Source organism: Pan paniscus, chromosome 9 (assembly GCF_029289425.2).
Source record: "Pan paniscus chromosome 9, NHGRI_mPanPan1-v2.0_pri, whole genome shotgun sequence".
Lineage (NCBI taxonomy): Eukaryota > Metazoa > Chordata > Mammalia > Primates > Hominidae > Pan > Pan paniscus.
Window position 1 is genome coordinate 86534495 of NC_073258.2, and position 27491 is coordinate 86561985.

Sequence of the window (27491 nt, forward strand, 5' to 3'; positions counted from 1 at the left end):
CATGACTGCCAAACTTATAGTCCAAACTTATGCCGCCTGAGATGATCTCTTAGAAGTCCACTTAGACTGATGGAAGTTCATTTGTGGAGAATGGGATACTACGGGCAGGTTATGCCATAGTTAATGATGTAACCGTACTTGAAAGTAAACCTCTTCCCCCAGGGACCAGTGCCCAGTTAGCGGAACTAGTGGCACTTACCCGAGCCTTATAACTGGGAAAGGGAAAAAGAATAAATGTGTATACAGATAGCAGATATGCTTATCTAATCCTACATGCCTATGCTGCAATATGGAAAGAAAGGGAGTTCCTAACCTCTGGGGGAACCCCCATTAAATACCACAAGGAAATCATGGAGTTATTGCACTCAGTGCAAAAGCACAAAGAGATGGCAGTCTTACACTGTCCAAGCCATCAAAAAGGGGAAGGAGAGGGGAGAACAGCAGCATAAGCAGCTGGCATAGGCAGGCAAAGACTAGCGGAGAGAGAGAGAGAGGAAGAGACAGAGATAGAGAGAGAGAGAAAAAGAGAGATAGGAAGTCAAAGAGAGAGAGAGGAAGAGACTGAAAGTCAAAGAGAGAAGGAAAGAGAGGAAGAGACAAAGGAGTCAAAGAGACAGAAAGAAATAGAAGTAGTAAAGAAAAAACAGTGTACCCTATTCCTTTAAAAGTCAGGGTAAATTTAAAACCTATAATTGATAATTGAAGGTCTTCTCTGTAACCGTATATCACTCCAATACCACCTTGTTGTCAGTGTAAACAAGGGCATAGCCCGAAAGCACTGAGGCCACTGACAACCCATAGCCTTCCTATCAAAAATCCTTAACCCAGCAGGTTTCCTAACAAGGGATCTAAATCTTAACTAATTATCATACGAAGGTCTGACCAGACCTAGGAGGAACTCCCTTCAGGACAGGATGATAGATGGTTCCTCCCAGGCAAGTAAGGAAAAAAAGACACAATGGATATTCAGTGAGGAAACTCTTGTAGAAGCAGAGTTAGGAAAATTGCCTAATAATTGGTCTGCTCAAATGTGCAAGCTGTTTGCACTCAGCCAAACTTTAAAGTACTTACAGAATCAGGAAGGAGCCATCTATACCAATTTTAAGTTAATATGGACTGAATGAGGTCTTACTAATAGCAAAGAATAATTGAAATCCCAAACTTACAAGGTTTTCAACAAAAGTAAAGTTTGCTAAAAGTTTACAGTGTAACATATATTATCCTAACTTCTAATCTTATGAAAATCAGACCTTATCAGTACCCCTCAAAGCTCAAGTCCATCAGCGCAGAGCCATACAACTAATACCCCTACTTATAGGGTTAGGAATGGCTACTGCTACAGAAACTGGAATAGCAGGTTTATGTACTTTATTATCCTACTACCACACAATCTCACAGGAATTCTCGGACAGTTTGCAAGAAATAACAAAATCTATCCAGTAAGGATAGTAACCACAACCCCAAACAGACTCTTTGGCAGCAGTGACTCTCCAAAACTACCGAGGCCTAGACCTCCTCACTGCTGAGAAAGGAGGACTCGGCACCTTCTTAGGGGTAGAGTGTTGTTTTTATACTAACCAGTCAGGGATAGTATGAGATGCTGTCCGGCGTTTATAGGAAAAGGCTTTTGGAATCAGAAAACGCCTTTCAAACTCTTACCAACCTCTAGAGTTGGGCAATATGGCTCCTCCCCTTTCTAGGTCCCATGGCAGCCATCTTGCTGTTACTCACCTTTGGGCCCTGTATTTTTAACCTGCTTGTCAAATTTGTTTCCTCTAGAATCGAGGCCATCAAGCTACCGATGGTCTTACAAATGGAACCCTAAATGAGCTCAACTAACGACTTCTACTGAGGACCCCTGGACCGACCCACCGGTCCTTTCACTGGCCTAAAGAGTTAACCTCTGGAGGACACCACAACTGCAGGGCCCCTTCTTCACCCCATCCAGCAGAAAGTAGCTAGAGCAGTCATCGGCCAAATTCCCGACAGCAGTTGGGGTGTCCTGTTTAGAGATGGGATTGAGAGGTGAAGCCGGCTGGGCCTCTGTGTCAGGTGGGGACTTGGAGAACTTTTCTGTATAGCTAAAGGATTGTAAATGCACCAATCAGCTCTCTGTGTCTAGCTAAAGGATTGTAAATGCACCAATCTGTGCTCTGTGTCTAGCTAAAGGTTTGTAAATGCACCAGTCAGCACTCGGTAAAAACAGACCAATCAGCACTCTGTAAAACAGAACAAGCAGCACTCTGTAAAACAGAACAAGCAGCACTCTGTAAAATGGACCAATCAGTAGGATGTGGGTGGGGCCAAATAAGGGAATAAAAGCATGCTGCCCGAGCCAGCAGCAGCAACCCGCTGGGGTCCCCTTCCACACTGTAGAAGCTTTGTTCTTTTGCTCTTTGCAATAAATCTTGCTGCTGCTCACTCTTTGGGTATGTGCCACCTTTATGAGCTGTAATATACACTGTGAAGGTCTGCAGCTTCACTCCTGAAGTCAGCAAGACCACAAACCCACCAGGAGGAATGAACAACTCTGGACATGCCACCTTTAAGAGCTGTAACATGCACCGCGAAGGTCTGCAGCTTCACTCCTGAAGTCAGCGAGACCATGAACCCACCAGAAGGAAGAAACTCCGGACACATCCAAACATCAGAAGGAACAAACTCTGGACACACCATCTTTAAGAACTGTAACACTCACCACGAGTATCAGTGGCTTCATTCCTGAAGTCAACAAGACAGAATCCACTCATTCCAGACACAAAAGTATTTTACTAAGAAGTATTCACATATGCTTAATTCTTATTGTTGATGTTATTGCTTTTTTTCAAATCAAGGATACTCATGAGAAAGTAATAAAGTAATGAATAGCAATAGAAAAGTTAGTCTTGAACCAGGTTTTCTTTTTAAAAAAAAAAATTAACATTAAAATGTACAGTTCGGCCGGACATGGTGGCTGACACCTGTAATCCCAGCACTTGAGGAGGCTGAGGCAGGCGGATACCTGAGGTCAGGAGTTCGAGACCAGCCTGACCAACATGGAGAAACCCCGTTTCTACTAAAAATACAAAATTAGCTGAGCATGGAGGCCCATGCCTGTAATCCCAGCTACTCAGGAGGCTGAGGCAGAAGAACAGCTTGAACCTGGGAGGCAGAGGTTACAGTGAGCCAAAATGGCGCCATTGCACTCCAGCCTGGGCAACGAGAGTGCAACTCCATCTCCAAATAAATAAAACAAACGTACAGTTCAAGGTGATACCACAAAGGTGTAATTTTATTACTAATAATATTAGCTAGCATTTGTGGAACAATGCTAGGCATTCTGCACTGATCACCTTATTTAATCTTCAAAAGAATCCTAAGAACTACTACTATATACATTTTCACAAATGGGGAAATTTTAGACTGAGGGAAATAGAGTACATTTGTCCAAGGCTACATAACAGTAAGTGCTGGAACCACGATGCAAATACTGATCTATCTGCCACCAAAGCCCATACAAAGCATTATGCCATATTGAAACTTGATTTACTAGGAAAGGATCACAATGCTTCTTTCTTCTATAATTATTCTTTGCAATTATACTTTACCCTCCCTAAAAAAGAATTGTTTGAATATACTTCAACGAACACCTGTTGATCTGGTTATTTTCCCTGTTGAAACAAGAAGATATTATTAATAGTATAAAATGGTAAATTTATATCTCTCCTTTCAGACAAGCCATGCTTTCAAATTTTCTATAAACTTGTTAAAGGGGAATGATAGAAAATGTGCAAGGCTAAGCAGCAATAAACAGAAAGTAAGAAAACAACGAATTGGCCAGGCATGTGGCTCACGCTTGTAATCCCAGCATTTTGGGAGGCCGAGGCAGACGAATCACTTTGAGCTCAGGAGTTCAAGACCAGCCTGGGCAACAGGTCGAAACCCCATCTCTACTAAAAATACAAAAATTAGCTGGGCATGTGGTGGGTGCCTGTAATCCCAGCTACTCAGGAGGCTGAGGCAGGAGAATCGCTTGAACCCAGAAAGCAGAGGTTGCAGTGAGCTGAGATCATGCCACTGCACTCCAGCCTGGGCAACAGAGCAAGATTCCATCTCAAAAAAAAAAGATTAAAAATTGCATCTTCAGCTAAATACTGATTTTTGCATCATTCCAGATTTATTTATCTAGAAAAATAAGTAAATAAATAAAATTTGGAATTTAAATAGTGAAGAATATGTATGGCAAGACTTAAAGCAGACCTGAAGACTGCAATCATTTTGTATATATTAGATGATTTACAAATTACTTTAGCATCTTTGGAGGAGAAATAATATTAATAAGAAATGTTATAACCTGTTTTTTTTAAAAACACGCATGGCATCTCCTATCTGTGATCAAATGCATCATTGCCATATCTGGACAGGCTTGTTCCAGAAGCTGACCAGGAAGCTGAACCCAAACCACTGATGGAAGGGGACTCTGACATTTCTCCTCCTTGAACCCACCCACTCCCCTAAAAAAAAACGCATTCAGATGATAAGCTTTTGTACAGCAGTTTCTTATCTACAAAATAATTTTTATATGGTCTAGGTCTCTTGATTTGATCCTCACAATAATCCTAAGAGGTATTAGTACTATACTTAAGTTTTAACAGGAAAAATTTGAAGCTCTATCTGTTGATTTGCTTAATGTAGTCAACTGATGGTAAAAGCTAGATTCCAATCCTGGGCTCTCCTCTACTGCACTATGATGCCATTCACTTGTTCAAAGACTACCACACTCATACAGTAAAAAGGAAAGCATCAGACAAGCTTCTGGTCCTAATTCCATCACTAACTAGCTTTGTAAAAGTGAAATTCATGAACATTATCATATTTGATGGGAAAAAGAAACAGTATATAGTAAGGAGGAAAAAAGCATTAAATCCCTTTTTTAAAAGGAAACAAGTTCAGAAGGATTACATGATTTTCACAGGATCTTGGTGGCATCATCATAAGAAGGCAAGTAACCTGTATTTTACACATGGGAGATTGGTACTTTAAGATATTAAAACTTTTTTCTACCTAAATTTTCCCATTTCCTTTTTTCTCATTCCAGCAGACAACTGGTTCCCTACTTTATTGCCTCAGGGGCGCTATATGCCAGGACAAAACCCAGAAGGAATTTTTCAGTAATTCCAGTTTTGCTTTCTAAAAACCTAAGCCCTCAGAATAAAATAAGAGTTTGTCAGAGATGAAAAAGAGATTCTCAGGTACAGGCAGAGAAAGGGACTTCTCCTAGCCCCTTCACAGCGTAGAAAAAAATTTTCCCAGCTGAAGAAAACATAAAAAAGTCTTTGGATCTCAAGGCATCAGGGATCTAGGCTCTTGTTATTGGCAACATTGCTTGGAAGGCAGCAAGACCCAAGAGGAATGGCATTGTAATGCATCTAGGCAAACAGAAACACAGACATTCTAGAAAAAGGTAAAAGTCCATGACTCGGACATATCAAATATCTGTCAAACCAGACGAGAAAGAGCTATCTAGACACAACAACTCATATGTCAGAAGTAAGCTGTTTTATATAGATGATCAACAACCAGAAGACACTCCCATTCCAGGCAGAACCCCACCTTAACCCCAGGGAAGTGGGGAAAACTTCAAAAAGGATAAGTTATTTTGTCTGCTACTCAGTTACTAAGAGTAAAGGTGAATTACAGAAAATAAATGGATACTTCTAACATACCTAAATTTACAGACCAAGTCCAGCTCACGGATTACCTGATCCTGTCCCTTCTTTTAGTAGCCAAATCTTCTGACTACTGTTCTAGGTTTTTTCCACCATGTCACTGCTATTGATGATGATGATAACACAGGATGTGATTATATAGTTCAAGGCCAAAAAATAAGAAAAATAAATAATGATCTGAAACAGCCTCTTGCCATTTCCCACATTGTCTGGTAAACTTCTATTCATCTTCTGTATCTCATCTTAAATATTACATCTTCCCTAGTGGGATTGAGTGTTCCTTGTCTGTTTTCTTGACAAAGAGCGTTAACCTCACCACACAGCATTGAAATTGCCTGTTTTTGCATCTGTCTTCCTAATATATTTTAAGATTCATAAAGGCAGAGACTGAATATCATTTGCTACTTCAAACATGCATCTGGCACTATGCCTGGCACATAGCAGGCACTCATAATACACCTTTGTTGAATGGATAAATGATTGAATAAATAAATGAAAGTAGAGTCATTGCCTTAAATATATACACCAGTTTACACCATATATACACCAGTTTACCTTTTAAAAGAATTTTAGCTTGTTTATTACCTATGAGAGATGTTTAAATAGAACAGAACTTAATAGGTTTATTCCAAGTATTACCATGCTTTTAATGATAAAGATGTCACAGTCCTTCAAAATGATAAGCCCCTGATAGAAGCTTCAAAATTGTATCCTAAATTAGGGCCTCAGTGGCTAGCAAAATGGTGTTACCAGAAGAAATGGGTTACAAAAATCTTACCCATAATCTTTGAAAGTTTAAATTTAATAATTCATTTTCACAGGATTTTCTACTTTATACTATACCATTCCTCTTGATCTTAAATCCTAAAATAAAGGAGGTCAGGAGAATCGTTTCATAATGAAGGTGATTTGGCCATAATTCTTGAAATAGTTTTGAAAACTTACTAAAAATTGAACCCATGCAGAAAGCTTATTAGTTGGAATTCAGAATGACTAACTGGACAGAAGAGACTGGATAAAACTCATGATCCTTTGCTGACAAAGCAACCTACATTGAGGATATAGAAATACTTGTGTCTTGACTGCCATAAATTCCTGGGCAAGAATTGTAGCTGGAGAACATATTCCCTTATCCCAATCAAAAAAAAAATCTCTCCCTTATACTAAAAAATATTTTGTAATCACTGACATGGTAACATAGTATTAAGAAATAAGCATATAAGGAGAATATATATTTAAGAAAGTATAGTATTCGTATAGTTCAGTAAATGTATTTTATAGAACAGTGAGAAATTTACTTATTGACAAAGGCATGAATGAACAGAATGCCTTAATCCAACATTTTAAAAACCCAATGTTTATCCCAGGCAAATTAACACAGAAACAGAAAACAAAATACCGCATGTTCTTACAAGTGGGAACTAAGAATTGGGTATACATGGACATAAAGACAGGAACAATAGACACTACGCAAGGGACTAGTGGGGCAAGGGCTAAAAAACCACCTATTGAGTACTATGCTCAATACCTAGGTGACAGAATCATTCATATCCAAAACCTCAGCATCACACAATATACTCATGTAACAAATCAGCACATGTACTCACTGAATCTAAGAAAAAGTTGAAGTTTTTTAAAAATAAATAAGTAAAATCCAATGTTTTGTGCATACCTCACTGACTAGATTCTTCTACCCACAAAAGTAAACAATAATAGGCCTAAGGGAGAAATCAAATATTCTATCATAAATAAAAACACTTGAGCAGATTTCCAAAAACCCAGAAGTTCACACATTTTCTAGTATCAAGTCATTAGCATATGATTTGTACTCTCCCAATAGATATGTAAAATAAAATCAATTAACAGATCATTTTATCTCTACGTCTTCCTCACTAAGTTGCTTCATAGCATACTCCTAATCAGTAGTTAAACACAAAAAGTATTCTTCTATTTCTCATTCCGGAAATCATTCTATTTATGCCTCCTGGATTAATTAATATTTTACAATATCAAGAGTCTATAGCTTATCCAAGGTCAAAATTGTCCCTACGGGGAATTTCTTTTAAAATAAAAAAGATATGGGATACCCAGGCTGGAGTTCAGTGGCACAATCACAGCTCACTGCAGTCTCAAACTCCTGGGCTCAGGCAATCCTCCAGTCTCAGCCTCCCAAGTAACTGGGACTATAGGCACATGCCAACAAGCCCAGCTAATTTTTTTAATTGGGGAATTTTAAATTTAAAAAAAACTTTAGTAAATTGTCTATTTTACTTTGACTTACAGAAAATGCAAAAGTTTGAAAACTGTGTTTTCCCATCTTTCTCTAGGATGATTCAGTGCTTAATTCTTTTGAGTTTTATGGCTGTGAAGAGATTAAAAAAAAAACTTGAAGTTTTGGAAAACAGAAAAAACATGTGCAGCCATATGCAGTGGCTCATGCCTGTAATCCCAGCACTTTCAGAGATGGAGGCAGATGAATCACCTGAGGTCAGGAGTTTGAGGTCAGCCTGCCCAACATGGTGAAATCCCCTCTCTTCTAAAAACAAAAAAATTAGCCAGGCACAGTGGCAGGCGCCTGTAATCCCAGCTACTCGGCAGGCTGAGGCAGGAGAATCGCCTGAACCCAGGAGGTGGAGGTTGCAGTGAACCGAGATTGCGCAACTGCACTCCAGCCTGGGCAACAGAGCAAAACTCCGTCTCAAAAAAAAAAAGACAAGCTCTCCATATATTACTGGTATGGCAAACATGAAAATTCAAATACAAATTTGGTAAAATGCGTGCAAAAGGAATAAAATAACCACACAAGGCCACTCAATGAAGTCAGGTACAGGCATAGCTCATTTTATTGCACTTTGCTTTACTGCACTTTGCAGATAACACGTTTTTCACAAATTAAGTTTGTGACAACCCTGTGTCAAGCAAGTCTATCACTGGCAATTTTCCACAGGATATATTCACTTCATGTCTCTGCGTCACATTTTGGTAATTCTCACAATATTTGAAACTTTTTCATTAGTCTTTTATTTGTTACAGTGATCTGTAATCAGTGATCTTTGATGTTCATTGTAATTGTTTTGGGGCGCCACAAATCATACCCACATAAGACAGCAAACTTAATCTGTAAATGTTGTGTGTTATCTGACTCCTCTACCAACTGGTCATTGCCCCATCTCTCTCCCTCTCCTCAGGTCCCCCTATTCCTGGAGACACAACAATATTAAAGTTAGGCCAATTAATAACTCTACCATGGCCTCTCAGTGTTCAAGTGAAAGGAAACGTTACACATTTCTCACACTCAAAGCTAGAAAATGATTAAGCTTAGTGAGGAAGGTATGTTGAAAGCTGAGATAAGCCAAAAGCTAGGCAGCCCTCTTGCACGAAATAGCCAAGTTGTGAATGCAAAGGAAAAACTCTTGAAGGAAATTAAAAGGGCCACTTCAGTGAACACACGAATAATAAGAGAGACAGCCTTACTGTTGATATAGAGAAAGTTTTAGTGATCTGAACAGAAGATCAAACCAGCTGTAATTCCCCTTAAACCAAAGTCTAATCCAGAGCAAGGCCCTAACTCTCTTCAATTCTATATAGGCTGAGAGAGGTGAGGAAGCTGCAGAAGAAAGCTGGAAGCCAGCAAAGGTTGGTTCATGAGGTTAAAGGAAAGAAGTCATCTTTACAACATAAAAGTGCAAGGTGAAGCAGCAAGTGCTGATGAAGAAGCTACAGCAAGTTATCAAGAAGATCTAGCTGAGATAATTGATGAAAATGGCTAAACAACAGATTTTCAATTCAGACAAAATAGCCTTACATCAGAAGAAAATGCTAGAGAGAAATCAATGCCTCATTTCAAAGTTTCAAAGGACAGGCTGACGCTTCTTAGAGGCTAATGGGTGAATGTAGCTGGTGACTTTACGTTGAAGCCAATGCTCATTTACCCTTCCAAAAATCCTAGGGTCTTTAAGAATTATGCTAAATCTATTCTGTCTGTGCTCTAAAAGTAGATCAACAAAAGCCTGGGTGACAGCACATCCGTTTACAGCATGGTTTACTGAATATTTTAAGCTCACTGTTGAGAACTACTACTCAGAAAAAAAAAAAAAGATTCCTTTCCAAATATTACTACTCATTGACAATGCACCTAGTCACCCAAGAGCTCCAATGAACATATACAAGGAGATTAAAGTTGTTTTCATGCCTGCTAATAGTACATCCATTCTGCAGGCCACAGATGAAGGAGTAACTTCAACTTTCAAGCCTTATTATTTAAGAAATAAATTTTGTAAGACTATATCTGCCACAGTGATTCTCTGATAGATCTGGCCAAAGTAAATTGAAAACCTCCTGGAAAGAACTCATCATTCTATATGCCATTAAGAACATTCTTGATTCACAGGAGGAGGTCAAAATATCAACATTAACGGGAGTTTGGAAGACATTCATTCCAACTTTCATGGATGACTTTGAGGGATTCAAGTCTTCAGTGGAAGAAGTAACTTCAGATGGCATGGAAATAGCAAGAGATCTAGAATCAGAAGTGAAGCCTGAAGATGTGACTGAATTGCTGCAATCTCATGATAAAACTGGAATGAATGAGGAGTTGCTTCTTATGGATGAGCAAAGAAAGTGGTTTCTTCAGATGACATCTACTTCCAGTGAAGATGTTGTGAACATTGTTTGAAATGGCAACAAAGGGTTTAGAATATTACATACACTTAGTTGATAAAGCAGCAGCAGGGTTTGAGAAAACCAATTCCAATTTTGAAAGAAGTTGTACTGTGGGTAAAATGCTGTCAAACAGCATCTCATGCTACAGAGAAATCTCTCATAAAATAAAGAGTCAATTGATGTGGCAAACTTCATTGTTGTCCTATTTTAACAAATTGCCTTAGACATCCCAACCTTCAGCAATCATCACCCTGATCAGTTAGCAGCCATCAACACCGAAGCAAGATCTTCCACCAGCAAAAAGATTACTACTCGCTAAAGGCTCAGATGATCATTAGCATTTTTTAGCAGTAAAGCATTTTTAATTAAAGTACGTACATTGTTTTTAGACATAATACGATTGCAAACCTAATGGACTATAGTATAGTATATACTGTACTGTATACAACAAATATTTTGGTTTCCCAGTGCATATATACCGTAGTATACAATATATTGTATATATGCATCGGAAAACCAGAATATTTGTGTAGCTTGCTTCATTGTGATAATAGGCCTTATTTCAGTGGTCTGGAACCTAACCCGCAATATCTCTGAGATATACCTGTACATATTCCCCCTCTTATTGATTCTGAAAAAAAATTATTTTAAGAACTTAAGAAAAACTAGAGATGAAAACAGAGTATACCCGATAACAAAAAGCAAATGTAAATTAGTAAGATACTATAAAACAAGAAGTGGAGCCATAATGTGCAGGAAACAACAAAAGAAGAAAACTTTGAATAGAGGAAAAATAAGCAGGAGAGTCATAAGGTCCTCTTCCCCAGAGGAAAAAAAAAAAAAACCAGAAATGACACTTTTATGAAGTATACAGTCAACCAAAAGCAAAGAGATAATTTAAGAACTGTGAGTCCAGGAAACAGTAATCTCAGTTTCAAGGGTGCCTATGAGATATATGGCAATATCATGTCTTAAGATTCTAAGGCCAGGCGCACTGGCTCATGCCTGTAATCCCAGCACTTTGGGAGGCCAAGGTGGGTGGATAACGAGGTCAGGAGTTCAAGATCAGCCTGGCTAACATGGTGAAACCCTGTTTCTACTAAAAATACAAAAATTAGCCAGGTGTGGTGGCACGCACCTGTAATCCCAGCTACTCAGAAGGCTGAGTCAAGAGAATTGCTTGAACCCCGGAGGCGGAGGTTCCAGTGAGCCGAGATCACACTACTGCACTCGCACCTGGGCTACAGAGCAAGACTCTGTCTCCCAAAAAAAAAAAAGAAAGATTCCAATTATATAACATTCTTCAGCTTCCTTTGAAAGCTACAATGTCAAAATATATACATATAAAAAAGATAGGACTTAGCTTTCAGTACATGATAAAAATATGTTTATATATATATCACTGAGAACCACTGCAAAAAAATAATTCAAAGGAAATAAAGGGTCATATAAATAAATAATATTAGACAAACTTCTACACCAGTTTAAAAGAAGCTCCGAAGACAATAGGACAATTTTTTTTTTTTTTTTTTGAGACGGAGTCTCTCTCTGTCGCCAAGTTGGAGTGCAGCGGCACAGTCTTACCTCACTGCAACCTCCACCTCCTGGGTTCAAGCAATTCTCCTGCGTCAGCCTCCCAAGTAGCTGGGATTACAGGCACGCACCACTATGCCCAGCTAATTTTTGTATTTTTAGTAGAGATGGGGTTTCACCACGTTGGCCAGGCTGGTCTTGAACTCCTGACCTCATGATCCGCCCGCCTCGGCCTCCCAAAGTGCTGGGATTACAGGCGTGAGCCACCGCGCCTGGCAATAGGACAATTTTTTAAAACACTGAAATGAAATGAACATTTATCTCAAAGTAATAAAGGCATTGATTTCTTCCACGTATTTAATGATAATGAGAACAAAAAGCCATTCAAAAAAGAAGCTGCATTGTACTAGAAAATTCTGTTAAAGCATATTTTTATCCTTAAAACAGCAACTTTCTGCTGTAAAACATGGCAAATGACGTAACTATCATTAACTTTTATTTCTTATATTAACACAGTAGGAAATCATATCAGATCAATTCAAGAAGACTTGTTAAAACAGACCCTTATTTAACACACTATGGTCTTGCATCATATCAGAGAATACTAATACAACTTATCCTGAATTGGTCCTAAATTTTCACAAATTAAAATATGTCCAAGATTGTCCCAAGGGCTCACCTGGGAGCAAATAAAGTTACTACTATAGATAAGAAAATCTTGAATGAAAAGCAACTGCTGAGGAAAAAAAACCTTCTATGAGGAAACAGAAGAGTCTTCTGTTGATAAAACTGAGATCTGTAAAAATGCGAAGAGACTAGAGTGAGAGAAGTAGAAAGTAATGTCATAAAGCAAACGAGCAGTTAATATGGGGTTTGAGGCACAGTAGTATCAGCTTATCCAAGGGCAGTCCAGAATGGCACCTAGAAATGGGCTTAGTGAGATGTCACACCCATTCCCAATTCCCACCATGGTTGCATGGTATCAGTAAAAGAATCTCCTCTCTCTTTGACAAAAATATACTAACTAAATACCAAATGAAAATCCATCTTATGAAAATTTCATACTTTAATGAGAATATGTTCAACAATGAATAAACACTTGGCTCAGTGAGGATAGTTATTGTTTAGAATCACATTAAGTCTAGCTTTTTCGTCATGTCTACCACATGAAACAATGAAGAGAGAAAAAGACTCAAGGTGACAGAGGACAGTGATCCCTGCAGAATAAATCTAGGTTAAACTTAAAAATACTGTTCTTATATTATATAAACAGTAGAGATAGTAAGCATAGCCAATGAAAAATACAATATACACATAACTTGTTTGGCTAGTTGTCTATAATATTCAAGAATATGTATCATAATACTAGCAGTTTTAAGAGATTAAAAGCAAGATACATTGTTTCTCTAGATCAGTTTATAAGGAAAACTATACAACATATACTCTGGTATCATAGAAATATAAACTGGTTTTTCTAATAAGAACTTGTTGATTCCTTTAAAAATTCAATCCATTAGTCAATTCATTATTGAAGAAGGAAAGAAGAAAGGGAAGGAGGGAGGCGAAGGAAGAGAGGAAGAAGGAAAGAAAGGAAATTCTTCTAAAGTATATAATTTCACCAATGTATCAGCAATTTCTCTAACAGTTCTTTAAAGGGAAGAACTTTTAAGAAACTCGGTTTATGGGGTTTAGAAACATTAAGTTCTAAACTTTCTAACTAAACCTGCTTAGTTAAGTTATACCTAGAATATCAATTGACCTTCCTCCTCTTCCTTCCCACATACCTTTTTATCTCTTTCTCTGTCTCTCCTCCTTCCCATTCTCTCTCCCTCTCACTCTTTTCCTCTCTCTCACACACACACACACGTAATGTGTTTAATTCCATTATTAGTTCAAAATAAGGTAATCCAAAAGAAACTCTCTAGAGAAATGGTAGAAAGAATAAAAACACACATCAACTTAAATATGTCGAAGAGCCATATCATTTATTGGCTACATTCCCAAAACCATTCTTGTTCTAGATAAACCAATTGTGTCTGGTCTGGACAAGTGTGGCTCCAAAATCTCAGGCAGTTTACTTCTGTCAGTGGTATTATTAGAAACAGCAGGGGGAGGAAACAATCCCAATCTTAAATCCCAGTGTGCAAATATCACAGTTCTAGGTGTTCCGAAAGTTTTATATATCATTGTCCATCTCTGCAAATATCAGCTTGGATAAGGCATCTCAGTGATTATAAGTTTCCTCAACATCCCTAACAAATCCACAGGTAGAAGAATTAAACACCATGCAGAGATAAGTTCCACTTTAACCTGCAATTCACCCAGAGCTTTAGTTTCAGATCGTAGCAACTCACATAACTGGACAACATTTGGATCTATATTAGTCCAGTATAGCAGAGTTCAAGGCTGTTCATATAAGTTTTGATTCAAAACTCTTGAGAAACTCTTTACAGTTGATCTCACCTTCCATATAATGTCAAAACAAAACAAAACAAAAACAGTCCCAAACTAGAATCCTTTGGAACAAAGTTAACCTGGGGTGCATCTGAGCTAAATTGAATCCCCAAGTTCGGAATATAATCAACTATGCTTCAGGAATTCACTAGATCTTGATCAATTCCAATAATAAAAGTTGTTGAGGAGGGAGGAAAAAAACAGGTGTTTGCCCCATTTGGGGAACTTGACAATCATGTTATTGGATAATGCATATATCTGGAAAAGCACAATAGTCACGAAAGTTGTGCTTTATCACAAAAGTGAAGATTTACACTAGAATAAATCCAAATAATAAGTCTATTTTTTAACCAAAAGATAAATTATAAAGCTGTAATTTTGTTCAGTGCAAATGAAATTACTTTGCTACCTTTCACAATTCTGTAATTAGCTTGATAAATATTAAACCCATGAGGAAGAGCTCCACTGCACAAGTTTCTTTTTTAAAGACTGCTTAAAAGTAACCTTTAACAAGCTAAGAAAACAAGCTAAAGGAGATTCCAAATCTGCAGTACTGAATCTATTCTTATTAGCAACGGTGATATAAACAACCTGATTTATGAAATCATAAATATCTATCAATAAATACTATAGTCTTGCTTCCTTTTACTTTAGCAAAATAATATTACTGAATTATGTACCACTGAAACTATATTACAATAAATATTTCCCCCAAACTGAAGCAAAACTTTACTCTCAAATGGAATATAATTTAAATTACAAGTACCAGAACCAACAAAAGGGAGAAATATTATATAGCAACCTCATGGCCCACCTGTCTTCTTGACTGGCATTCTTGGGTCTTTCCACTGCCACAGGAGTCAATATCTCTTTTCAGGTCTCAGTTTGATCCAGCTGGATTGAGGCCAAGAGCCAGGTAACTGTTGCAAACCACTTCAGTGTTCAGTTTTGAAATCCAGGCTGAGTCTTCTATGTCAGATAAAGAAAATAATGATGTATTTTTTCCACAACTAAACTTTTTACACCGCCCACAGAGTTTACAGCAACGTAATTTTTTAGTTTTTCAAGTTTTTCAATTTTCAGAAAATATTTAGACTGTTTTTACAAACTGGGAAAATTATTGTAAACATGAAGAACGTTACTGAAATTCCTCTTCAGGCAGCAACATTTTTGGAAGTTCAATGACTAACTCAATTAAGGCACAAACCAAATTTAGACAGGTCTCATTACTTTATACATGGTCAAATTCAAAGATGATGATAAAGATCCTCAAATCTGTAGAGAAAAATGTAACCCCACCTCCCCAAAAATACTTTTAAAAATCTCTTTGACTCCAGTCTCTAAAAAGATAGGTGAGTTTGAACAGTTTTCTGTGGCAGAACACACACTGAAAGGCCCCCTTATATTTACTGATCAGAAGTTCTGGATCTCACCCCCTCAGTAACTCAGAATCCAGCTTGCTGTCACTTTCATTTTTTTCTTCTGTGCTCTCCAAGCCCCCAGGCTTGATCCTTAATGCCCCTCTGATTCTGATCCTCCCATGTATTAACCGAGAGGATTGAAAAAAAAGGAAAGCAATCCCTTGGCATGGAGACATTAAAGTGACAGTGCTACTCAATGGGCACTTGATGCAGGATGAGTTGGCGAAGCAGATTTCTTCACACTGGAGTCATTCACATCATGCCATCTCTTCGCATTCAAGCAGCTCCCTATCCGGCGAGGAAAAACACTGAGACTTCGAGAGAAGCCAAACCTTCCCGCAAAGGTGTTTTCAGAGACGCCGTAGTAGTATTAGACATGTAAGCATAAGCTATGTAAACGGTCCGCGATTTCCTAAATGAGAAAGTGCAGCTGCTTGGCTTTCACATCCACCTTTTCTCTCAATCTCTCTTCAAACTACCCACCTTCCTTTTGCAGAAAAGACAAGACATTTCTCTGCCACCGCTGGCCACCCCTGCCCAAGCCCCGTTCTTTTAGGGAAGAGCACTGAAATGTCCTGCACCCTCCACGCGATGAAGTGTTTCCTCAGGCAGGAGCAACAGCAGCACTAGAAATTATATAACTCTCGAATTTGGCTTCTGTAAGACATGGAGACTGGAGGGTCGGGGGTTGCCGGTCTGGGAGATACCGCTGGGCATTTAACGTGCACAAAACAGCGCCAGGCCTTGCAGTGCCCCCCACCCCGAGACACGGCTGACAAGTGGGTCTTCTCGCGGGGGTAGTGGGCAAATTTCTCTCCGGTCTCTTTCCAAGCCGGGCTAAAGGATGCAAATTGAGGGGACTACAGACTGGGGAGAGGAGTCAGACGGCTGAGAGGAGAGGAGGCTAGTCGGGGCTGCTCTGACGGCGCTGGGCGGCTGGTCCGGGGTTTGGAGGAGGAGGTGCCCGAGAAACAGAGCTTTAACACCACACAGGCCAGGGCAAAGGGGCGAGTTCCCTCAAGGACTGAAAGGGGCAGGCAGCTAGTTCCCAGCTGCCCTGAGGAGAGGCAGGAGCGCAGTAACATTACAACATTTGGGCCGCCCCATCTTTCCCGCAGGACGCGAAGAGAACAGGGAGCTAAGCTGATAAATAGTCAGGGAAGGAAATACTCGGCTGGCGAGGGGGGCAGGCCCACAGGCGCCTGGACCTCCTCTAAGCGAATAAGTGGCCGTAATTTCTAGACGCCGCGCCCAATCACAGTCAGGATGGAGGGCGCGGCTTTTGACTGAGTGGGGGCGGGCCCGGGCTGCAATCGAGAGGCGTTGAGCCGTAAATCAGCACCACTTCCCGCCCAGGGCGTTCTGGGTCCCCGCCCACCGGCAAGTCACATGAGCCACCAAAATGGTGGTGTTCGGGTATGAGGCTGGGACTAAGCCAAGGGATTCAGGTGTGGTGCCGGTGGGAACTGAGGAAGCGCCCAAGGTAGGCGGAAATCCGAAGTGGTATGGGGGGTGATTTCTGCACCTTCAAAGTGTTGGCAGACTCTTCTAAGATGATACACTTAAAGGAGATTTGAAAAGTTAAAACAGCTCCCAAGTCCATGCAAGGAGCAGTCGATTAAGTCTCCAGTTGCTGTGGAAAGAGGCGGAGAGAACGTAGATGACCTAAATTCTAGTCCTCATTATCTGCAGTTTGTTTTCTCTTGTCTCCAGGCCTTTGCACAGGCTTTTTCTTCAACTTGGAGTATTTCCCTGCTTCTATCCGTCCCAACTCCCCTGCCAAACTGTTCTCTTTCGGTTATTGGTTTAAATGTCACTTCTTCCGGGAAGCCTTCCCACGCTTCCTCTGGCTAGATTGTTTGCTTTTTCTTAGGTTGTTGGGTTTTTCGTTTATGTCACTCTCTCATTCTGTGTTTAAATTGCCAGCTTTTTTGTTCTGAACTCCCACTGCGTTGTGGATTCCTGAGGATGGGATGACTGTATCTTGATTACCCGGAGGTCTGGCATATACCACGTGCTCCCTAAATTATGAGCGAATGTTGAATAAAATTCTAAAGGTGAAATTTATTATTAGGTGAAAAATTTATTATTAGGTAAAATAATACACATGAAAGCACTACAAAACCGTTAAATGATTTGCAAACTATAAACCTACATAAATGCACTCTTACTGGTATAAGCGTGGTGACTAGTTGAGTGGCCTTAAGGGGGAAGGAGTGTAATGAAAGCACTCGAGTCTTTGACAGTGCCTTGCAAAGCTTAAGCACTCAATAAATATTTCCTGTGTTCTTTCCAGTATTTCAGTATTTGCTGTCCTGTAATCATAATCCTGGGTGTCTGTTTTCCCTATAGAGACTTTAGGGTGTAGACTAGGTAGGAGATTAGTAGAAGATATTGCCTGGAAGTTTGTTTTGTTTTTTGTTTTTGGTGGAAGGTGGAGGATTTCAATGAATTGGATGAGAGCAAAACAAAAATTTATCTATGGTTTATGGTTACTCATGTTATTGACATCTGCCAAGACAGCAGATGTCTTAGTACAATAGATGGGTTAGGTATAGAATCTCCCTTAGATGTTACTATCCCTTATACTTTCCCTTTGGGTGTCAGGGAGAGGGAAAAGATGTAAGTCTAGTCACTGAAAAATTGTAATTTGTAAAATATTTTACCTTTTTTTCCCCCTGCCCTCTCCAGAAATGTTACAGAAAAAGATTGAGTACATTTCTGCCATGATGCAGAGAAAGAAACTGGTCCATTATTACTCATTGTGTAACACCATAAGGTTCAAAGGAGCTCATACCTTCTGTATGTTGATGCCAGGAACTGTGTATAATGAACTGGCCTTCTATAGTTAGGATTGGTACATACCGCTCATTCAGCAAATGAGTATTACAGTGATATTCAACATGTGTCCATTGACTACAGCATCAGAAGCACTAAGTGCTATTAAAATGCAGATTCTAGGCCTCATCCTACTCCTGCTGAATCCAGGTATCTCAGGAGGGAATTCATGAGACTGCATTTCAAATAAATACCCCATGTGATTCTTGTGCATGCTGAAGGTTGAGAACCACTGATTTATTAAGTATCTTGTGTGTTCATTATGCTTTATCCCCTCTAATCCTCTTGTCTAGGACTCCTTAAATTTGAGATTTAGTATTTCCCTTTAATATGAACATTAAAATTGAGATTAGTGTAAATTTGTAAAGAGACTATTTAGCTAATCTGGAGGAAAAAGAGTAAAAAGCACTGAATTTAGCAGCAATAGACCTTCCACTTGGCTGCTGTAGTAGGTAAACATTTGCAACCACGTGTTTGGATTTAACAAATGTTATTAAGACTTTTCACAGAGACTCTAGAGTCTTGCCCAGAGCAAAACATTCAGAAAGGATCCTCTCTGAGAGTGCAGGGTTTGTTTTTTTGTTGTTGTTGTTTTGTTTTGTTTTTTAACCTGTCTAGTTTCTGTTAAGATGCTACTGGCCAGGTCTTCATGGTCCCTTGACATTGGCAGCTGTCTGTTCATCACACTTGGGACACAAGAACCTTCCGACCAAGGAGCCCAGTGCCATGGGTCTCTGGGGCCGGGCACGGTGGCTCACGCCTTTAATCCCAGCACTTTGAGAGGCTGAGGCAGGTGGATCACTTGAGGTCAGGAGTTCGAGACCAGCCTGGCTAACATAGTGCAACCCTGTCTCTACTAAAAATAAAAAAATTAGCCGGGTGTGGTGGCAGGTATGGGTCTCTGCTATACCACACGACCATTTCTAGCAAAGGCTCTGCTTCCACCACAGGTGGTAATAGGGAACTGGATATATAATTTATGTACTCCAAAGTAGTAGCCACAATCCACTGCCAGTTCCCTTCCTGGAGCAGTGTCCCTCTTTCTGATTTTTCTCTCTCACTATTCTCCAAGGCAATCCCTGCTCTCTCCTACCTCTCTAGGAAATGAAACACGATTTCCAAAATGAACTTAATCTTTCATGAGAAACTGAGGATAGAGATGTCAATAAGCAGCCACTGTTTCCACCTCCCCACCTGAAGAGCTAGGAGGACAACTACAAAGAGCCTGACTGCCTTCTCGGAATGAGGAGAGAGGAAAACAGCAACAGTATGTTAGCCTTCTACACTAAATCTCAAGCAAGCCAACCTTTCAGACCTTCAGTTTGCTCATATGTATAGAAATAATCATTATACTACCAATTTCTCAAGTTAGTGTGTAAATCAGAAAGCCAATGTCTGTATTGTAGGATGTTTAGCAAGAAAATAAAAAATAATAACAAAAAGCCAATGTCTAACAGATAATAAGAGCTCAGTAAATGTTGATTGAATTACTAACAAAGTATGTGAAAGCAGACGACACAGTACCTGGCACACTACTAAACTGTAAATGTTTTCAAATCTGAATCTGTAGAATTCTGTAAGGTTTTATGTAATATGAATATCATTAGCTATTATGGCTCTGGAATTTTTTTTTCCAGGTTTTCAAGATGGCAGCATCTATGCATGGTCAGCCCAGTCCTTCTCTAGAAGATGCAAAACTCAGAAGACCAATGGTCATAGAAATCATAGAAAAAAAATTTGACTATCTTAGAAAAGAAATGTAAGAGAAATGCCCAGGCTGAAAATCAGTCATTTTATTTGCAAGTCTTTTGTATTGCCATTGTTTCTAAGATCCTATTCTTTCTTACCTTTTCTGTTATCTAAGATCCTATTCTTTGAGTTGGTTATGAAGAACACATCTTTAAAAAAAAGAATGGGGGAAACAAGAACAGATGAAAATGGTGGTTTGTTGGAATATTTGGGATTGTGGATAATTTCTTTTGTTTCTTAAAAAGTATCCAAAAGTATTGCTAAAACTTTTGTGCAGTAAATATATTTTAATTAAAAGTAATTAGGAGAAAACCATTGGGGGGTACTTATATTTAATTGGTGAGTAATTATAATCAGTTTAGGATTGATTATCTCAGCCACAGTACTTAGTACAGCAAAAGGGAATACAGATTTCATGGTATAAATATAGTCTCACATTAACATATTGACTTTTTTTTTTGAGATAAGAGTCTCACTCTGTCACCCAGGCTGGAGTGCAGTGGCACAATCTCGGCTCAGTGCAATCTCCAGCTCCCAGGTTCAAGTGATTCTCCTGCCTCAGCCTCCCAAGTAGCTGGGATTACAGGCGTGTACCACCACAACCAGCTAATTTTTGTATTTTTAGTAGAGATGGTTTAACCATGTTGGCCAGACTGGCCATTTTGACTTTTAAATGAACAAAGTTCAAGAAAAAAATCAAAGGACAGTTGATGTTATTTCCTGGATTTACATATGGGTCTTAATAGGAAAACTAGATCAGATTTTTTTGGATGAAGTTTTATAAATCTTGGACAAATTATTTTATTTTATTTTATTTTCTGTTTTATGGCTTTATTGAAGTATAATTTATATACCTTGACATTCATCCATTTAAAGTGTACAGTTATATGAGTTTTAGCAAATTTATACAGTTATGTAACCATCACCACAATTAAAATTTGGAATACTTTCAACATCCCCAAAAAGTTCCCTCATTCCCTTTTTTTTTTATTATTATTATTATACTTTAAGTTTTAGGGTACATGTGCACAATGTGCAGGTTAGTTACATATGTATACATATGCCATGCTGGTGTGCTGCACCCATTAACTCATCATTTAGCATTAGGTAGATCTCCTAAAGCTATCCCTCCCCTCTCCCCCAACCCCACAACAGTCCCCAGAGTGTGATGTTCCCCTTCCTGTGTCCATGTGTTCTCATTGTTCATTTCCCACCTATGAGTGAGAATATGCGGTGTTTGGTTTTTTGTTCTTGCAGTAGTTTACTGAGAATGATGATTTCCAACTTCATCCATGTCCCTACAAAGGACATGAACTCATTTTTTATGGCTGCATAATATTCCATGGTGTATATGTGCCACATTTTCTTAATCCAGTCTATCATTGCTGGACATTTGGGTTGGTTCCAAGTCTTTGCTATTGTGAATAGTGCCACAATAAACATACGTGTGCATGTGTCTTTATAGCAGCATGATTTATAGTCCTTTGGGTATATACCCAGTAATGGAATGGCTGGGTCAAATGGTATTTCTAGTTCTAGATCCCTGAGGAATCGTGACACTGACTTCCACAATGGTTGAACTAGTTTACAGTCCCACCAACAGTGTAAAAGTGTTCCTATTTCTCCACATCCTCTCCAGCACCTGTTGTTTCCTGACTTTTTAATGATTGCCATTCTAACTCATGTGAGATGGTATCTCATTGTGGTTTTGATTTGCGTTTCTCTGATGGCCAGTGATGGTGAGCATTTTTTCATGTGTTTTTTGGCTGCATAAATGTCTTCTTTTGAGAAGTGTCTGTTCAGGACAAATTATTTTAAATGTATCTGGGACTAATGAAGAAATAGAAGGCCTAACCAAATGTAAACAGCTTTTTTTTAGATGAACTTAAGCAAAGTAAATCTTTTAGTTGCAGGAAAGGTATTCTTGGATTTGGGTAGCTCATAAAATTTGGCTGCATTGGAACATATTTATATTTATTTGTGGCCAAAATTATTTAAAAGAGCTCTATTTTAGAATTACTGTAAATATTCTTAGAAAGAGAATCATGTTCTCTCATTAGAATACAAGTTCTATGAGGGGTGGGAAATTTCTTTTTTTCTTTTGGTTTGTTTACTGTCCTATCTTAAGCACTTAGAAAATACTTTTCACATATAGTAAGTGCTCAAGAAATATTTGATATTGATATGCAATAACAACTTTTCAGGAGAGGCTGTATCCATTAAGTTCAATGGTATAGTGAACTGAATTTTTCTTTTTTTCTATTAGGACACAAAATATATATCAAATGGCAACATTTGGAACAACAGCTGGTTTCTCTGGAATATTCTCAAACTTCCTGTTCAGACGCTGCTTCAAGGTTAAACATGATGCTTTGAAGACATATGCATCATTGGCTACACTTCCATTTTTGTCTACTGTTGTTACTGACAAGCTTTTTGTAATTGATGCTTTGTATTCAGGTGAATTTAAATTCACTAATGTATAATGTAGTTATGACTAAGTAAAGTTACTTATTAACATATACTGTTGCTACTGCTAATAATAATTCTTTACATTTATATATTGCTATACAGTTTACAAAGTCCATATACCTTGTCATATTTAATCCCTGCAACAATCCTCCTAATCAGGTAAACAGTATTTTTTTATTTCTGTAGATAAGCAACCCAAACTGAGGCATGTTCAAGTATGCTAATAAGCAACATACTGGGAAAAGAATTGGTTGTGGCATACAACGCACATCATTTCAGTATGCTACCTCCTGCCACTTAAGTTTTGTGACATTCAGTAAGGCATTTCATCTCAGAGCCTCCGTTGTCTTATCTATAAGTTAGGACTAATAGTACTTACCTCACAGGATTGTTGTGAGAATTAAAAGATACTGTAGGTTAAATGACTACCACAATATCTGTCATATTATGGGCTTTTAATGTTATTTCCTGCCCCTCACCTTACCTTGAGTTTCACAACTAGTAATTGATAGAGCATCTATCCCTTGTTCATTCTTCAGGTTCCTGCTTAAGTATCTTTTCCCCAGGGAGACCTCTGATTCCCTCATTGTACACTAGGTGTCTGGATACATTCTCTATATAGTTTGTCTTCAAAGTATTGTGTACACTGATAATTATCTATTTAAATATTTATCTCGTGTCTTTGATCTCTATAAACTGGCCAGAAGGTCAGAGATCAGGTCTCTTTTATGTACCACTGTATTCCTAGCTCCTAGCACGTTCCTGATATATAGTAGATAATAAAAATGTATTAACCTAGAATCCAGGTCTGGTTTGCTAGTTTAGTATTGTCATTATAAAATTGTTTCTGGCTGGGCACGGTGGCTCATGCCTATAATCCCAACACTTTGGGAGGCCAAGGCAGGCAGATCACTTGAGGTCAGGAGTTCGAGACCAGCCTGGCCAACACAGTCTCTACTAAAAATAGAAAAACAGTTGAGCGTGGTGGTGCACGCTTATAATCCCAGCTACTTGGGAGGCTGAGGCATGAGAATTGCTTGAACCCTGGAGGCAGAGGTTGCAGTGAGCCGAGATCGTGCCACTGTACTCTAGCCTGGGCAACAGAGTGAGACCCTGTCTCCAAAAAATAAAATAAAATTGCTTCTACAACAACCACATACGTTAGAGGTAATTCTCTATGTGATAAAGTATAATAAAAACTTTTTAAAATGTGCTGCATTTGGCCTGTTATATGCCACAGAGTTTGAATTTCTAATATTCTTCCTATGGTTTAGTTGTGGTTGAGGATAGTGCAGATAACTACTCTGTGAGGTACAACACTGTCTTAATAGCTCTTGAGTTTTAAAGGAAAACCAAATTTACTTTTGTTTTCCAGATAATATAAGCAAGGAAAACTGTGTTTTCAGAAGCTCACTGATTGGCATAGTTTGTGGTATTTTCTATCCCAGTTCTTTGGCTTTTACTAAAAATGGACGTCTGGCAACCAAGTAAGTTCTTCCTTTTCCTTCTTTTTTCTTCTTTTTTCTTTTCTTTTCTTTCTTTTTTTTTTTTTTTTAGGTTAATAAACTCTCTTTATTCTTTAGCTGTCTATGATATATTTGAATCAAAATGTGGTAGTTTGGTATTTCAGATAGCTAACTTTTAACTTTTTTGCTCTCTACATTATAGATCTAGAAAGGCAATTATCAATTTAGGAGAAGTCAACAAACTTCTAATAGCATTCATAGCCAGGAGAGGTGATTAACTCTTTTTTCTTTTCAGGTATCATACCGTTCCACTGCCACCAAAAGGAAGGGTTTTAATCCATTGGATGACGCTTTGTCAAACACAAATGAAATTAATGGCGATTCCTCTAGTCTTTCAGATTATGTTTGGAATATTAAATGGTCTACACCATTATGCAGTATTTGAAGAGACACTTGAGAAAACTATACATGAAGAGTAACCAAAAAAATGAATGGTTGCTAACTTAGCAAAATGAAGTTTCTATAAAGAGGACTCAGGCATTGCTGAAAGAGTTAAAAGTAACTGTGAACAGATAATTTGTTCTGTGCCTTTTGCCTGGTATATAGCAAATACTCAAAAAATATTCAATAATTCAATCAATAAATATAAGTTTCATCTTACACGTAAGATACAGGTCTTATCTCCTGATGGTGTGTCCATTTTGCCTGGTATATAACAGATAATAAATATCCAGTGTCAATAAATGTAACAGTAAAAGTTTCATCTTTCCTCTTTGTATGTGGAAATGGGTTTGGGCTTTAAGGTCTCATCTGTGCAGTTATATATTCATTCATTCATCAAACATTTATTGAGCTATTTCTCAGGCACTGTGTTAAATATAATAAGAAACATTCTGGCTGGGCATGGTGGCTCTCGCCTGTAATCCCAGCACTTTGGGAGGCCAGGGAAGGCGGATCACCTGAGGTTAGGAGTTTGAGACCAGCCTGGCCAACATGGCAAAACCTCGTCTCTACTAAAAGTACAAAAGAATTAGCTGGGCATGATGGTGTATGCCTGTAATCCCAGTTACTTGGGAGGCTGAGGCAGGAGAATCGCTTGAACCCAGGAGGCGGAGGTTGCAGTAAGCTGAGACCTCACCACTGCGCTCCAGCCTGGGCAACAGAGCAGAACTCCGTATCAAAAAAAAAAAAAAGACAGAAAGAAAAGAAAGAAAACAAACATTCCTTACCTAGAAAGAACTCAATTGAGGAGAAGTAAGTGTGAACACATACTATGAGAGGATTTGAGAGGTATACACATAATTCTGTAAGGGCACTGAGAGTATGTATGTTAACTAGGCAGAAGGAGAAGCTGTGGTGGAAAAAAGTAACAATTGAGCTAAATTTTGAAGGAGGAATTGGAAGTTCTTAAGAAAGGAAGATATGGGAATAACATATAGCCCATTTCTCTGCATTGATACTATCTTCTCATTTACAAATTGTCTTCACTATGTAGTTCAAAGAACTTGTTTTTAACCTTCAGTTCTGGTTTCCAAGAAAGAATATTTATTGAGTGCCTATCTGCCATGCATTGAGATAGGTACCAGGGGTACAAAGATTCATTGCTTGTCGCTAAAGAAGCTTAAAATCTAAAGAGTTTACAGCATGTTTCTTTAGAGTCTGCCAAGGCATCCCAGAGCTACACATTTATCTTAGTTCAGAAAATGAACACGGATGAGAATTACAGAATGGAACTGCACATCTCATTCTCCGTATCCTAACCATATTCATTTTGAGATTAAAAACATGGTAATCTTGGAAGTATAGCAAAGTTGACTTAAGTTCACCTCTCTTACCACCAGAAAGCTGAATAGATTTGTACCTTACTCCGTGACTTCAGATTGTCTTTGTAAAGCTGGCAAGGCAATCAATATTTCCTTTAGCTTTGGAAAGCACTGCTTTCCAAAGTGACTATAAGAGGCCTGAAAGGAGAAGTTAGGGAAACCTTGACCTTCTGGGCCTGAGCTCAAAGGTAAAGCCAGGTGAACCAGTGAAGAAAAGCAACATGTGCATAGGTGTGAAGTACAGCTTGGAGCTCCATTCAAGTTTCAAATCCTGGCCTTATTACTTACTAACAGGATAATCTTGAATAAGCTACCTCATCTCTCTGCACTTAAGTCTCCTTATCTATAAAATGAGGAATTAAAAACTGTACTCAGTCTCAAAGTATTATATTAAATGAGTTAATATATGTAAATCAAAACAGTACCCAACTCATAGGAAGTCTATATGTATTAGCTGCTATCTTAGTCCACTTGGGCTACTGTAACAAAATAGCATAGACTGGGTGACTTATAAACAAGAGAAATTTATTTCTTATAGTTCTGGAAGCTAGGATTTGGTGTCCGATGAGGGCCTGCTTTCTGATTCATAGGTAATGCCTTCTTGTGTCCTCACAGGATGGAAGGGGCAAAAGAGCTCTCTGGAGCCTCTTTTATAAGGTTAATAACCTCATTCACGGGGCCTCTGCCTTCATGACCTAATCACTTCCCAAAGGCCTCACCACCTAATACCATCACCTTGGGGTTAGTACTTCAAAATACGAATTCAGGGGGCACAAACATTTAGACCACAGCCGTGGCAATTATTGTTGCTATTGCTGCATATCAAGTATTATGGTCCTTTTCCTAGTCTGTAGTTATCAGTCTAGCACTTCTGTAGAGAAGATTAGAAAAGTCCACCAAAGAGCATCCACAAGACATCTTTCATTTGAATAAATATGTATTCAGCCAATGTTGATTCAACACTCAATACTACAGGTTGAGCAAGTTACGTAAACTTTCTGTGTTTTCTCTTAAAACATATTAATAACTACTTTATAGTGTGGTTATAAAGAGTGAAGTACATAGAACCATACCATACCACACCTGGCATGTAGAAGTTGCTCAGTAAATGTGTTTACATTGTCTGTTTTTCCTGATAGGTGTATAATAATAACTAAGATATGGTCCCTCTTATAAGAACTTACCTTCACTCTTACCTCTTCATTTCCCCTGACTCCCTTCACCATGTGATTTTCCCCCGCTTTTGTGTTGTTATTGCATTGCACTGCATTGCTTCGGTTGTATTGTGTACTGATTTTCTCTCTGCTTTTGTACAATTGTTTTATCTTGCATTAACTATTCACTTTTTGAATTTTCAAGTTTAAA

The 27491-nt window shown here is 38.6% G+C and overlaps 2 protein-coding genes across 10 annotated transcripts in view; one reads left to right on the plus strand and one right to left on the minus strand.

Annotated features, from left to right (window-relative positions):
* Positions 1-17108, minus strand: part of DLG2 (discs large MAGUK scaffold protein 2) — a 2166992-nt gene extending 2149884 nt beyond the window's left edge. For 3 of the 6 annotated variants that reach the window (XM_063608698.1, XM_055093779.2, XM_055093777.3), the window contains exon 1: positions 15172-17092. In XM_063608698.1, coding sequence (XP_063464768.1) covers positions 15172-15190 — 19 coding nt within the window. In that variant the 5' untranslated portion in view covers positions 15191-17092. Of the gene's footprint in view, positions 1-15171 lie in introns of all 6 variants that reach the window. The other 3 variants (XM_034934113.3, XM_057299340.2, XM_063608697.1) reach the window with 3 other exon arrangements.
* A 16-nt stretch (positions 17109-17124) lies between these two features.
* TMEM126B (transmembrane protein 126B) lies at positions 17125-25064 on the plus strand. 4 transcript variants are annotated; one of them, XM_014346953.4, is made up of 6 exons: positions 17134-17261; positions 19718-19883; positions 20254-20375; positions 22632-22825; positions 24213-24324; positions 24599-25064. In XM_014346953.4, exons 3-6 carry the CDS (start codon positions 20263-20265, stop codon positions 24780-24782), a joined length of 603 nt encoding a protein of 200 aa, XP_014202439.1. In that variant the 5' UTR covers positions 17134-17261; positions 19718-19883; positions 20254-20262; the 3' UTR covers positions 24783-25064. The 4 variants fall into 4 exon arrangements, with proteins under 4 accessions (XP_003833008.1, XP_014202439.1, XP_008956672.1 ...); XM_003832960.7 differs by lacking the exon at positions 19718-19883 and having other exon boundaries at positions 17125-17261; XM_008958424.5 differs by lacking the exons at positions 19718-19883; positions 20254-20375 and having other exon boundaries at positions 17140-17261.
* Positions 25065-27491: the final 2427 nt, after the last annotated feature.